General features: G+C 46.1%; 1 protein-coding gene across 1 annotated transcript in view; it reads right to left on the reverse strand.

Moving 5' to 3' along the window:
* The window catches only part of Plcxd2 (phosphatidylinositol specific phospholipase C X domain containing 2), a 65,059-nt gene that overhangs the window by 17,917 nt on the left and 34,630 nt on the right, over positions 1 to 12,512 (reverse strand). The window contains exon 3 of the mRNA XM_048454346.3: positions 5,418 to 5,659. Within this exon, the coding sequence (XP_048310303.2) occupies positions 5,418 to 5,659 (242 nt within the window). The remainder of the gene's footprint in view (positions 1 to 5,417; positions 5,660 to 12,512) is intronic.

Here is a 12,512-nt window from a genome sequence, read left to right on the forward strand (position 1 = left end):
AACCCTGTTACAGACAAAGACCAATAATTCACAGCACTCCAAAATGAAGGACGATGGTAGTGAGCCTTTCTGCACTCACGGTTTGAAAACAGCCTTTGTCGGTGCCTATGTTTGGAGATCCTACGCCATCTGCTGGTAATTCTGGGAAATGATGCCCGACAGCCCGAATCCACCACAACCGCAGCAGCCACTCTTGCAGCCAGAGCCACACCTTGGAGGATTCCAAGAGCATTCACAGAGCTTTCCGGGGGAAAAGCTAAGTAACTGTGGTCTCCAGGAACAAAGAGGTCTGTGTCAGCTTTGGGTGGCATGTGTCAAGCTTGCCCTGGGCAAGTATCAAATGAACCGGATGACGCAAGGGGAAATGTAGAACCCGCTGGCACTGACCAGGAACAGAGAACTTCGCAGATCTTGACTGGGCCAGGTATCACTGACAGCAACCCCACGGGCTGCAGCACTGGACTTCAAACTTCCCTTTGACCTTGAGGCCACCTCATTTCTTTACCGGTCACCGTCACACGCATTTTAAGATTTCCCAGAGATGAAGCAAATTACAACCCAGAGATCTCAAGAACTTATACAGTATACAGGGTCACCCCGTTGCCTGTGGGGACTGTGTTAGTCCACTTGGGATGCCATAACAACACACACACTAGTGATTTCAAAGAACTGAAGTTATGTCCTCCTGTTCTAGACACTGTCAGCACAAGATGAAGATGATGCAGGGTTGGGCTTTATCTGAGGTCTTGCCCATATTCCACTACCCCCCACCCCACCCCCACCAGTGGTATTTTCTCTGTGTCTATACACAGATCTCTGTGGTCTCTTTACTTCTTGCTTGCTTGCTTGCTTTTGAAGATAGTGTCATATATATGCTCCAAGGTGACCTTGACTGTCTGCTTATCCCTCCTGGGTCACAGGATTACTGGCTTGTGCTGCTTAGCTTCTATTGTCTCCCCCTCCCCTTGGTTTAAATTTCCTTTGGACTTCAGTGTGAGCACATCAGGACTGGCCCTAAAGGCCTTTCAACTTAATTACCACTTTGAAAGGCCATTTTTCCAAATATACTCACATTCAGAGGAGGAAGGATTAGGGTTTTATTCTATTTGATGCTGCAGGGTATTTGTTTACACGGTGTGAAGATGTGTCACCGTGATTGGTTTAATAAGAAGCTGGATGGCCAATAGCTAGTCAGGAAAGAACAGGTGGGACTTCTGGGAAAAGAGAGAGAGAGAGAGAGAGAGAGAGAGAGAGAGAGAGAGAGAGAGAGGACTCCAGACAGATGAAGCTAGGTGCCCATGAGATGCCAGTGAGACACGGAAGAAGTCAGACATACAGAATGAAAGAGAGGTAAAAAGCCCTGTATAGAGCATAAATTTACAGATGCAGACTATTTTAAGTTATAAGAGTTAGTTGGGAACAAGCCTAAGCTAAAGGCCAAGCTTTCATAGTTAATAATAAGTCTCCGTGTCACAACTGGGGCACTGGCTGTCCCCCCAAAAAATCTAACAAGAAAACTTGCTACAATTTGAGACAGGGTCTCACTATATAGGTCTGGCTGGCCTCAGATTTACGAAGATCTGTCTGCCTCTGCCTCTAGAGTGCTAGGTCTAAAAGTGTGCACAATCACACTGACTGGATTAGAATTTCAATGCAAGGATTTGCGAAAAGGGAACATACTTCAGTGACCTTAATAGGGACCCTACAGGCTTCAACCTCAGGTCTCCTGACTCAGTTCTTGTCCCCTTCCAGAGTTCCAGTGACCATTTGGTCCTCAGTCTTAGGCAAATATCACTGTGAGCATCATGGGTTTGAATTCCAGGATTCTTCCAGTCTGAACTACGCCAGAAGTTCAATGGAAATGGGCTCTGTATGTTTGTGGCTTCCTTCCAAAAAGATGAACCACAGTGAACAGAATCTCACTTCCAAAGTTCATCTGAGAATTGGGGATTAGCTTCCCACTGAGAAAACTACCTCCAGCAGTTAGGAAGACACTCCCAGTCTTCCTGAGGTTTGAGTTGCTGCTGATCGGTAGGATCCTCTAGACAGCATGCATCCCTGTGTGGTTAGTCAGGTAGGACAGCCTCTTGGGGTGCTGGTGCTCAGAGGGAGAGCCTACAATGACTCTGTGGTGGAATGACAGTCATGTGATTTGCTGCCATTTGGTTCCTGGTCACGTTTCTCTTTTCAGTTGATGTATAGGCACAGGGATATAGGATCATACCCCTAATATTCCCATGACCAGAAAGGACTGGGATGCCAACATGGCTACTCATTTAAGGGATATCCTCACTTCCAGCAAGGAGACCTTGCCTTTGGGCTCATGCTATCTTCATTACTACTAAATAGAGAAGTTGGGATTCATGGGCAGTCAGACTGAGGAAGGAGCAAAGCATGGGGGGTATAGTGGGCTAACAGCTACAACCAGTGTGAGCCGACCAGATCCAGGCTACTAACTCAGTCACGAGCTCCAAGGAAAGGGCACAGACACCATCTCTGCTCATACCAGTGTTCACACTACACAGGCTGAAACCCAGCAGTCCCCACAGACTCTTGGCTTTTGGAAGCTCTGCTGGGCTGCCTCACTTAGCTTCCCTGAGGACTGATGTAGGACCCAGCCATGACAAGCTCAAAAGCAGCGTGAGTCTCAGTAGTTTACCCTAGGGCAATACCTGGTTCCAAGAAAGACCCTAAACTGAGAGTACCCCAACACCACCCAGGAACAGACCATCCAAAGGGAATTCCTAATGTCCCAACCATTGTAGATAGGATCACCTGCCAACACATACCCATCCCTTTTCACCAGGACACTCCTGGACAAATGTCAGCCAATCAGGAGTGCTGAACCTTAGAAATCTCTCACCCCCACCTTTGCCACTACAAAAACCAAGCCCTAACTGAGCTTGGGGCTCTCCGATTACTCCAATACAATGAACACACGGATAACCCAAGTTTGTAAACTTGTGTGAGAATAAAGGCTCCTTGTTTTTACATACAGGACTCGGTCTCCTAGTTGGTTCTGGGTTGATGCCATGATCTAGGCATAACACTGTCTTACATAAGACAAAAAAGTGTCTTATATGGTGTGCCCTGCTCCCCTTTGAGAGGCTGTCCTGGGTTTAAGAATCATATTCAATCATTTGCAAAAAGGCATCTTTTATTCAGAATAAAAGACTTTTATCTGAAGTAGTCCCTTAGGACAGCAGCTCGCACAGTTTGCAGTGGAGTGGTTTTCACTCTGCTTTAGAAATGGTCATGCTAGTTTCTATTGACAGACTGTCCACAGGGCCAAGGCCACAGGACTCACCTAGGGCTTCACACCTGCCTCTTCCTGGCACTCTCTCCGTTCCTCTTGACATTCCAAAGCTTATCAAATACATAAATAAATAGTGGTAAGCTGCAAACTTACCAAAAGTACGAGGAAAATGGAGTGGGAAGATGAACGTACAATATATGGAAAAAAGAGTTTGTGAGTTTAGATCTTTTAAGAGATACCACACTGGTTTAAGGTTTTTTTTTTTGTTGTTGTTGTTCTTTTGTTTTGTTTTAGTCAAACATGGTAGCTCACATTTATAATCCCAACACTCTTGGAGACTGAGGCAGGAGGATTGCAGAGTGTCAGTCTGAAGCCAGCCTGGGCTCCAGAGTGAGATCTTATCTAACTCTACCCTACCCTCACTCCCACCCCCCGCCCCACATCCCCGTCAGAGAGTAATCCCATATAGCCTAGTCATAGCCTCTCTTGGCTTTGAACTCTCAATCCTTTTGCCTTAGCTTTCCAAGTACTGGGAATCGCAGGTGTGCAGCACCATGGCCAGCCCACAGAATTCATTTACTGCTGAATGCAGGTGATTCGGTTGAGACTAGGAAGAACTGCCTAAGAAGGGGCCTCTTGTTCTGTCCATGGTGGCCCTTATCAGGAATCTTCGGCAGGAAGGAGGAGCACAGTTGCTGTTTGCCTGTTAAACTCCTGAATGGGATCATGACTATTATCTGAAACTGTGCTCTGCAAACTCAGAACCAGATGAGAGTACCTGTCCATGTGACTGGTCATGTGACTGCCCAAAGCTTTCACTAGCCAAACTGCAGTCACCACCCAGAACTCGAAACAGATGCTTGTAAACACAATTTTTAGAAGACACGAATATATTAGTTTCTGCAGCTTGCATCATCTACCCACATGTGCATATAGCTATATATTTACACAATCTGCATATATACCCACATGTGCATAGACATGTAATACACTCTCTTGACATCCTCTATCCATTACTCACTGGTGCCCAGACCAAGAACATCATCTCATACAAAATGACTACAAGATCCCTGCTTAACTATATATCAAGCCTAATTCTGTCCCAAGGGAGTATTGGAGGCTGTGGCATGGAACTCAAGACTCACGGTCACCATAGAAAAACCAGTTCCTGAAGGACCAGTTTTCAGTCCCTAGCACAGAGGGCAGCAGCTTGTTTACTGCTTAAACAGCGAGTCCCTCAGCCAACTGCACGGGCCGTAACAGGATCACCACGGGTGTGCGTCATAAAGAAAACACACAGCGATGTTGTCTCAGAGTGCTTGTCATGGTTTCAAATCAGAATGAGTATTTATGGAATAATGCAAACATTTTGGCAAGTGTCCCAGGATTCTCTGGGTACTACTCATGTAATTCCTCCTAGAACCCGCAGCTTTTCAACAGTATACTTTATAAGGTTTGTTTTTGTAATTCTCCAAGTCTAGAATTTTATTGTTAAATATTTATAATAAAGTCAAGATAAATGTGTGTGTGTGTGTGTGTGTGTGTGTGTGTGTGTGTGTGTTCATGCAAATGTATTCGTTGGAGTGCACGTGTCTGTGCTTGTGTGGGAGGCCAGAAGACAACCATGGCTGCCACTCTTCAGATGTCATCCGTTTTGTTTGAGGCAGTCTCTTACTGGTTTGAAACTTGTCAATTAAGGTAGGTTTGCCAGTCAGTAAAGCCTCAGGCATTCAGCTGTTGCTGTTTCTCCAGTGCTGAGATTCTGGGATTACATGGGTTCACTGTGCTCAGGATTGTTTTTGCATGGGTTCTGGAATTTAAACTCAGATCCTCATGCATGCAGAACAAGAACTGAGCTATCTCCATAGCCTAAAGTGTGTGTGTGTGTGTGTGTGTGTGTGTGTGTGTGTGTGTGTGTGTTCAAACTTCTCCTAGGAATGGGGCTAGGTATTTGAACCTATAGTTCCAGTATCAGGGAAGCAAAGAAGGGTAGATTACGAGTTCAAGGCCAGCCTGAACTGTCTCAGGAAACCAACCAAATCAGCCAACCAATCAACCAATCAACTAACCAAACCAACCAATCAACCAACCACCACCACTACCACCACCACCAATGAAACAATAACATATCCCCTACCTGTGGGGTGAAGTCACCTCTTACCTGTGGACTAGTGTGTTCTTGAGGCCCCCCACCAGGCCTCGGGCAATGGTCTTCACTCGTGGGGTGAGGATAGCCTGGGAGACATGGAAGGCCCCCCGTGGGTCTCGCTCACTCAGGGTGGTCTCCAAGAAGAGAATCAGTTTCTGCACACTTGTGGTATTTGCCCAGGGTGCTGGAATTTTCTTTCCTGGCCACAGGAATGGGTATTGCTTGTAGAAGGGACAGTGGTAGAAAATGAGAACCTGAAATGCAGATAAAGGACAGCAACATATAAAAGCTGAATACTTAAATGGGGGTGGGGAGGCGTTGGGGAGGTAGGTGGACAAACATGCACAGAAGTAATGGAATTGTTGGTGTAAAGTCACATCTCTGTGCAAGGTTTTGTGGAGCTGGATGAGAGAGTATAACCTCATGATTGTGGGAAGGTAGAATGTTGAAGTTTGAAGTCGAGTTGTCTAGTGCTAGCCTCGATTCTTTTGGTAGCCATTCCCTGCTCACATGGGTATCAGACTGCCATCCTTCTGACCAGCGGATTAAAAGCTTCGGCCTGTATTCATAGCAGACCAACTTCCAAGAGCAAAAATGTCCTCTGACTGCATCTGAGACCTATAGTAGCTTCTCCCACCGTAACCCACCTGTTTGTGGTACCTACCAATGTTGATTAATACATTGCCTTATGACTTTCTTTCCTTCTGAGGCTAATCAAATCGTATGTGGCCATTTCCACAGTGAACATGTTCCTGGCCACCTGAGTCTGTATTCCAAGACCATTCCAGTTTGGTTCACAAATAAACTATTTCTTATTTTCTTTGAGAGCTGTATTTTGCACCGATCATTTTTTTATTATGTATTTATTTATTTTTACATGGCAGAGGGGTGGGGCGGCAACTTTTGGGAATTAGTTCTCACCTTCAACTAGGACCTAGGAATTTAACTTAGGTCATCCGTCTCAGTGGTGTGCCTTCCCCACTGAGCCATCTCAATGGTCCTATTGATTATTTTTTTTAAAAAATAAAGAAGCAAAGATTTACTGGGAACTTGCTGTCTAATTCAATGACTTCCTTTTTGTCTGTGCACGTGGTAAAAGCACAGGTCACCGTTTCACAGTTTGTCTCAGATAAGTTCATAAAACAGACAAGATTATAAAGGAAACTGACATAATATAAAGGAATTATACCTACTCATATGACAAATATATCTGTAGAAAGTTAATGTAGAGCCTCACGATAAATGCATTAAATTATTTTGATAGAGTCTAATAATCTTCATTAACTATGAGTTAGTGATAAGCATGAATGTATTTTAAGACAATCTGCAGAGAACCTGACACGGCCATATCACTGAGGATAACTGACGGGCAGGGCCAAGCCTGCAGAAGTAGGATATTACCGCCCGCATACATGACTGGGGGCCACGTGAACTCTTCAGCTCAAGGTGAGTAAAAGTGAACCTGTAGTTTTTTTGTTGTAGTTGCTTGTTTGTTTTAACCAACCAGACACACACTTATTACATTCCATCCCATACTCCCTGGGAAATCTCTAGATCCCGGACTGAAATCATGTGTACCAGGAATCATGTCTTCTGTGATCATCGAATTGACACTTAGCTCTTGGAGTTTAGATAAACACTGCGAACTCATTTGTGAGTGAATGGATTTTCAATTGTGTGCCCTGGCTGTGATGAAATTGCCCTTCCCAGGGGTGGACACCGATGTCCCACTAGCATCAGGGAAGACTTTACAGAGGCCATGGGCCTCCAGCGGGGCCACTCGAGATGGTGGTAATTTTGAAAATAATTAGCAAGCTATATCCATAGCATTAATTAGTTTCTGGGAGGCAGCTGGGGGATAGACTTGCTCTTCTGATGATGCCAATTGTGAGTTCTGCTGTGTGGCTGTCTAGAAGAGCTGCATTTTTTCCCCTTGGGGGCACGGGTGAGCTCTTCCCAGAGGAATGCCCAGCTTGTGTTTACACTAGACTGTAATCTTCAGAGCAGTCCTGCAGGCACTCATGAGCTGGGATTCCATCTGCTCTTCTCATTTCCAGGTGTTCAGGTGGTGACTGAACCAGATGTAAAGGAGACTAACCTTTTGAAGGCCCTGAGGTAGGGAGTGCCAGGCAGGGGGCTGCCAGCGGGGTAATGTCTACCCTCCTGGTTCTTAATGGTTCTGAGTAACGCTGGGCAGCATGCCGACTGTGGTGCTAATGAGGTTAATCACAGGCTCACTGTAAGCAGATTGCTGGGGAGAGCCAAAGATTTTCCTCCTGGCATTGTAACTAGCTAGTTTGGAAGGCTGAAGCCCACCAGGAAAACTGCCCTGGAGGAAGGGCTAGGGGCAGTGGGTGGGCAGGAGACTGGTGGTACCCAAGACATCTTCCCCTGGGCCTGCACAGGTGCACTAGAGAACAGTAACAACTTTACTCTGTGGCAGAAAATGTGTTTTCAGTACAAATGACACAAAAGGAGCTTTCTGTCCTTCCCTCTTTGGGGGATGGGGTGTGCTTCTTGGATAGTCTGATCTGGAGGTTGCTTGCTGGGATTCTTTCCTGACAGTGGGAGGCTGGCAAACCATCACCCAAGGCTAAGGTTACAGAACACAGGTGTAGGGGCACTCAGGAAGCTTAAGAGCATCTCCCCCCATCTCCCTCCCCATCTCCCACCTCTGTCCCCACCTCTGTCCCCACCTCCCTCCCCATCTCCCTCCCCATCTCCCTCTCATCTCCCCCCTCATCTCTCTCCCCACCTCCCTCCCCACCTCCTTTCCCATCTCCCCCCATCTCTCTCCCCACCTCCCTCCCCATCTCCCCCATCTACCTCCCCATCTCCCACCTCTGTCCCCACCTCCCTCCCCTTCTCTCTCCCCACCTCCCTCCCCATCTCCCTCCCCATCTCCCTCCCCATCTCCCTCTCGATCTCCCTCCCCACCTCCCTCCCCACCTCCCTCCCCATCTCTCTCTCCATCTCCCTCCCCACCTCCCTCCCCATCTCCCTCCCCATCTCCTTCCTTATCTCCCTCCCCATCTCCCTCCCCATCTCCCTCCCTATCTCCCTCCCCATCTCCCTGTGCTGTTTTTCTTTGAAACCTCTCCCCTACAGCTCAGTAGCAGTTCATGTTCAGTTTTTCTCTTGAGACTAAGATGGAAAATCTCATTTCCTTTAAGAACAGTCCCTTGGGTAACCTCTTCTCCCGCAGAGGTTGCTTTACTGGGAGCCTCTGGGATGCAGGTTCACCTTGTGCTCTACTTTTCCACATACCAAACACCCCTCTCTTCATACCATACGGAACACCAGACACAATCTTATCCTGCAATTGCATATTGATCATTTTTGTTAATTATTATCATGGATTGATAAATTATGTTTAGTACTTATCATTATTATTATTGTCTGTAGGTGTGTGCATACCTTGGCGCACAAGTGGACATCAGAATGTAACTTTCAGGAGGGGTTCTCTCCTTCGAATATGAGTTCCAGGGGTTGAACTGGGTCATGAGATTTTCATAACCTGCTTTTAACCCTTGAACCATCTTACTGTCCTTTTTGTTTAGGTTTTTTGAGACAAGTTTTACTAGGTAGCCCTATATGACTGGAGCTTGCTAGGGAGCTCGAGGTCAGAGCAATCTTCTTGTCTCAGCCCAGGTGCTGAGGGTACAGGTGTGCACCATCATGTCCACCATGATTGCTTTGCACTTCCCTAGAATTATGTATTTCTTCCCTTCTCATTAAGATCCCAAATACTCCTAAACTGTAGGCTAAATCCTCTAATTCACCCTACCCTTAAAACCTTATCTACTAAAGTATGCAGATAGAATCTGTGAGCTGGGGCATAATTACATGTTGAGTAAACGAAATGTGACTGGTGGTAGAGCCCTTCCTGATATTAAATTCCAGTAATAAAGCACCGGGAGGGGGTGAGCAAGACAGCTCATTATGTAATGAATATTTAAAGCCTGGCCACAGTGTGACAGAGCCCAGCATGGGGCCACTGACTGGTGGCTCTCTTCGAGTGCTCCTGTCTCCTGTGAAAAACACATGACGGGAGAAACAGGGATGGGGGAGGCACAGAATTTCGATGGCGACCTTGTCCCTTTTTCTGATATGTCATTCCACTCTCTTTTCCCCATAACTTTAAGACTATTTGTAGTGGATAATGCAGCTAAATCAGTGTGTGTGTGTGTGTGTGTGTGTGTGTGTACATGTGCGTGCACGTGTGTGCATGCATATGTGTGCATGCATATGTGTGCATGCATGTGTGTGTGCATGTATGTGTGCGTGCATGTGTGTGTCATGCATATGTACTTGTTAGTGTGGGTATGTGCATGCAGGTGCACATGCTTGAGTGTGCACACGTGTGGAGACTAGAGTTTGAGGTTGGATATCTTTCCTTGATAGCCTTTCACCTTTTTTACGTAGAGGTCAGAGGACAACATTCAGGGTTCAGTTTCCTATTTCCACCTGTACGTCCTGGGCTTGAACTCATGCTGTCAGGGTTGGAAGCAAGTTCCTTTATGTGCGGGATCCTCTTTGGTTCATTTTTTTTTTTTTTTAAGAACAGTGAGCGAAACTCTTGGTGAATCTAAAGCCTTATTTAGCCAGACTGACAGACCAATGACTTTCAGGGACCTGCCTGTTCATATCTGCCAACCATCCAGTAGATCCTCTGTGTACCAAAGTATACAATGTTACCCGACCTCAATTTAACCTTATCTGACCTCCACATTCAAATGTCATCCTCCTTTTCTCAATGGGAACAGTCTTTTCTTAATGAAAAGAAAGTGTTTTTGTTTCACAATACAAGAAAGCAGTTGCGAAAATCAAGGCCCATGGCAAGTCCTCAGAGGGTAGCAGGGGCTTTGGGAATACTGGAGAGGAGCCAGCCAGTGAAGGAATCCTGAGCCACACCACCCACAGTGCTTCCTGGGCAAGCTGCTTCACTCTCCTTTCCTCAATTTTCCCATCTGTAAAATGGAGAGGGGGTTAAGGCCCTGGGTTTGGACTTCAGCTTCAGGTGGGGATGGGGTTAGGGATACAAAACAGCAAATGCCTATCTCACAGTGTTGAGAAGATCAAACAAGCTAATCTGGCGTATTAATAATGCTGGCTTGGTATTTCAAGAGTTCTGGGTAAGATCGGGCTGTAACATAGTGAAACGTCACAACAAATAAACAAATAAATAAACAAAATTAAACCCATGAGTCTGAACAGTATTAAAGATAGGTGTGGCAGGACAAATGTTTATAAATAGATGGCTGAGCTTATTTCCAACACAAAACATCTTTGAGTTAAATGTTCCTTTTTAAAATTTCTACTTACTTATTTATTTGTTGTATGTGCATGTGTGTGTGCCTGTCAGTGTAGACACATGTGAGCCTCTGTGTGTGTGTGTGTGTGTGTGTGTGTGTGTGCCTGTGAGTGTATATACATGTGAACCGTGCATGCACACTGAGGCCAGAGGAGAACACCAGAGTCCTCGGTCGCTCTTCACCTGTTCCTTCGAGACAGTCTCTCCCTGAACCTGAGACTCACATTTTCTTGGCTGAGCTGGAAGCTCACATGCCCCAGTGCCCTACCTGAGCCGCCACCCCCGGAGCTGGAGGTAAAGTCATTTGTGTGTGGGGGGACATCTGGCTCCTTATGCTGGTATTGGGATAAGAACACCTGTCCTTATGATTAGAAAGCAAGCACTTTTTGCTGCTCAGTCATCTCTGTAGCCCTTCCAAAATACTTCCTTCCCAAGTTGTTCTTAGGGCCAGGGATGGGGCTTTACTGTGGCAGAGCTGCTTGCCTCGCATGTAAAAAGACCCGAGGTCCTTCTCCAACGTTTGAAAGAAAGGGAGCAACTCTAAATGAATGTGTGCTTTTTGTTTTTCTCAGAAAAAGTTTAAATCAGTTTGTTTTTGTTTGTTTGTTTGTTTGTTTTTTTGAAGCACTTGTTTGTTGCTACCAAACCCTGGGATCAGGATGAAATGCATTTGGGGTCCCATCATTTAACTGAGTGCTCCTCGGGGGTGTAGGCTTGGAATCTCATCTTTACTGGGGAAACATGGATAGGCTATTAAACCCTTAGAGCAGACAGAATAATGCTCTACTGAACAACTGGCTTATTTCGCAGTTTTGTCTTGGGCTGGTAATAGCCAAGCATTACAAGTAAATTTAGATGCCAACTAGAGTGCAGAGAAACTTTATTTGGTGTGGTGGTTTGAATGAGATTGCCCCCCAACAGGCTCGTTGGGTCCCCAGTTGGTGGAAACATTTGTCTCAGCTCAAGAGGTTTCAGAGGGAAACAATATGAACAACTAGGCTGGAGCCCCAGTTTGGGTATTTTGGTGAAGAATGTAGCTGCTGATTGTCCTTGTCCTATGAATTTTCCTGAGGCTAAGCAGAAGCCAGTGAAATCATTTCCTTGGCAGAGGAGATTTCAAGACAGCTTAATATTGACTCTGCCGTGTGCTTATCACGCTAATATGGTCATCATTCTTCTACTGGTCTACAACGGAAAAGAGCAGCTGGAGCAAAGAGAAATAGAAAATACAGTTTAGAGAGGAAAGGGGGCACCAAGAAATTTACTGTTGGGGCCAAGACTTGTGCTGACAGAGATGAGAGGATTAAAGAGAGGCCTGATCTGAAGTGGAGGAAAGGGAGGGGCGCCTTCAGGGTGAGACCTCACCCAGATAAGCTTTCAGCTTGTGTAAAAGGAAGCTTCTGTTCCAAAATAGCAGTAGCAGATCAAAGCTGCTACAAATATGATTCCGAGGTGCCAAGTTGGTAGTCAGACTTGGCGCTGTCATCCCCGTGGTTCCAGCTTTAGAGTCAAGAAAGATGCCAGCAGAAGGGGTTATGGAATCTTCCTCCATGTTGAAGGAGAGCCACTGACACTGGCACCAGGCGAGGAACTCCCTGAATGGGGGCCCTGAGAGGTCAAAGCTGTGGAAATGGAGCCGGGATTGTGTTAGAGACACAAACGTGTTAGAGGTGCCAGAATCATGGGAAGTCTGTCAAAGAAAACTGCATACAGGCAGTGGAACCAGCTCAAGAGAGACAAGTATTCTGCAAGCAGTGAAGCCGGAAGGGGAGAACCATGTAGGTCCCTTGACA

The sequence above is a fragment of the Myodes glareolus genome, chromosome 2, assembly GCF_982192425.1.
Source record: "Myodes glareolus chromosome 2, mMyoGla1.1, whole genome shotgun sequence".
Classification (NCBI taxonomy): domain Eukaryota; kingdom Metazoa; phylum Chordata; class Mammalia; order Rodentia; family Cricetidae; genus Myodes; species Myodes glareolus.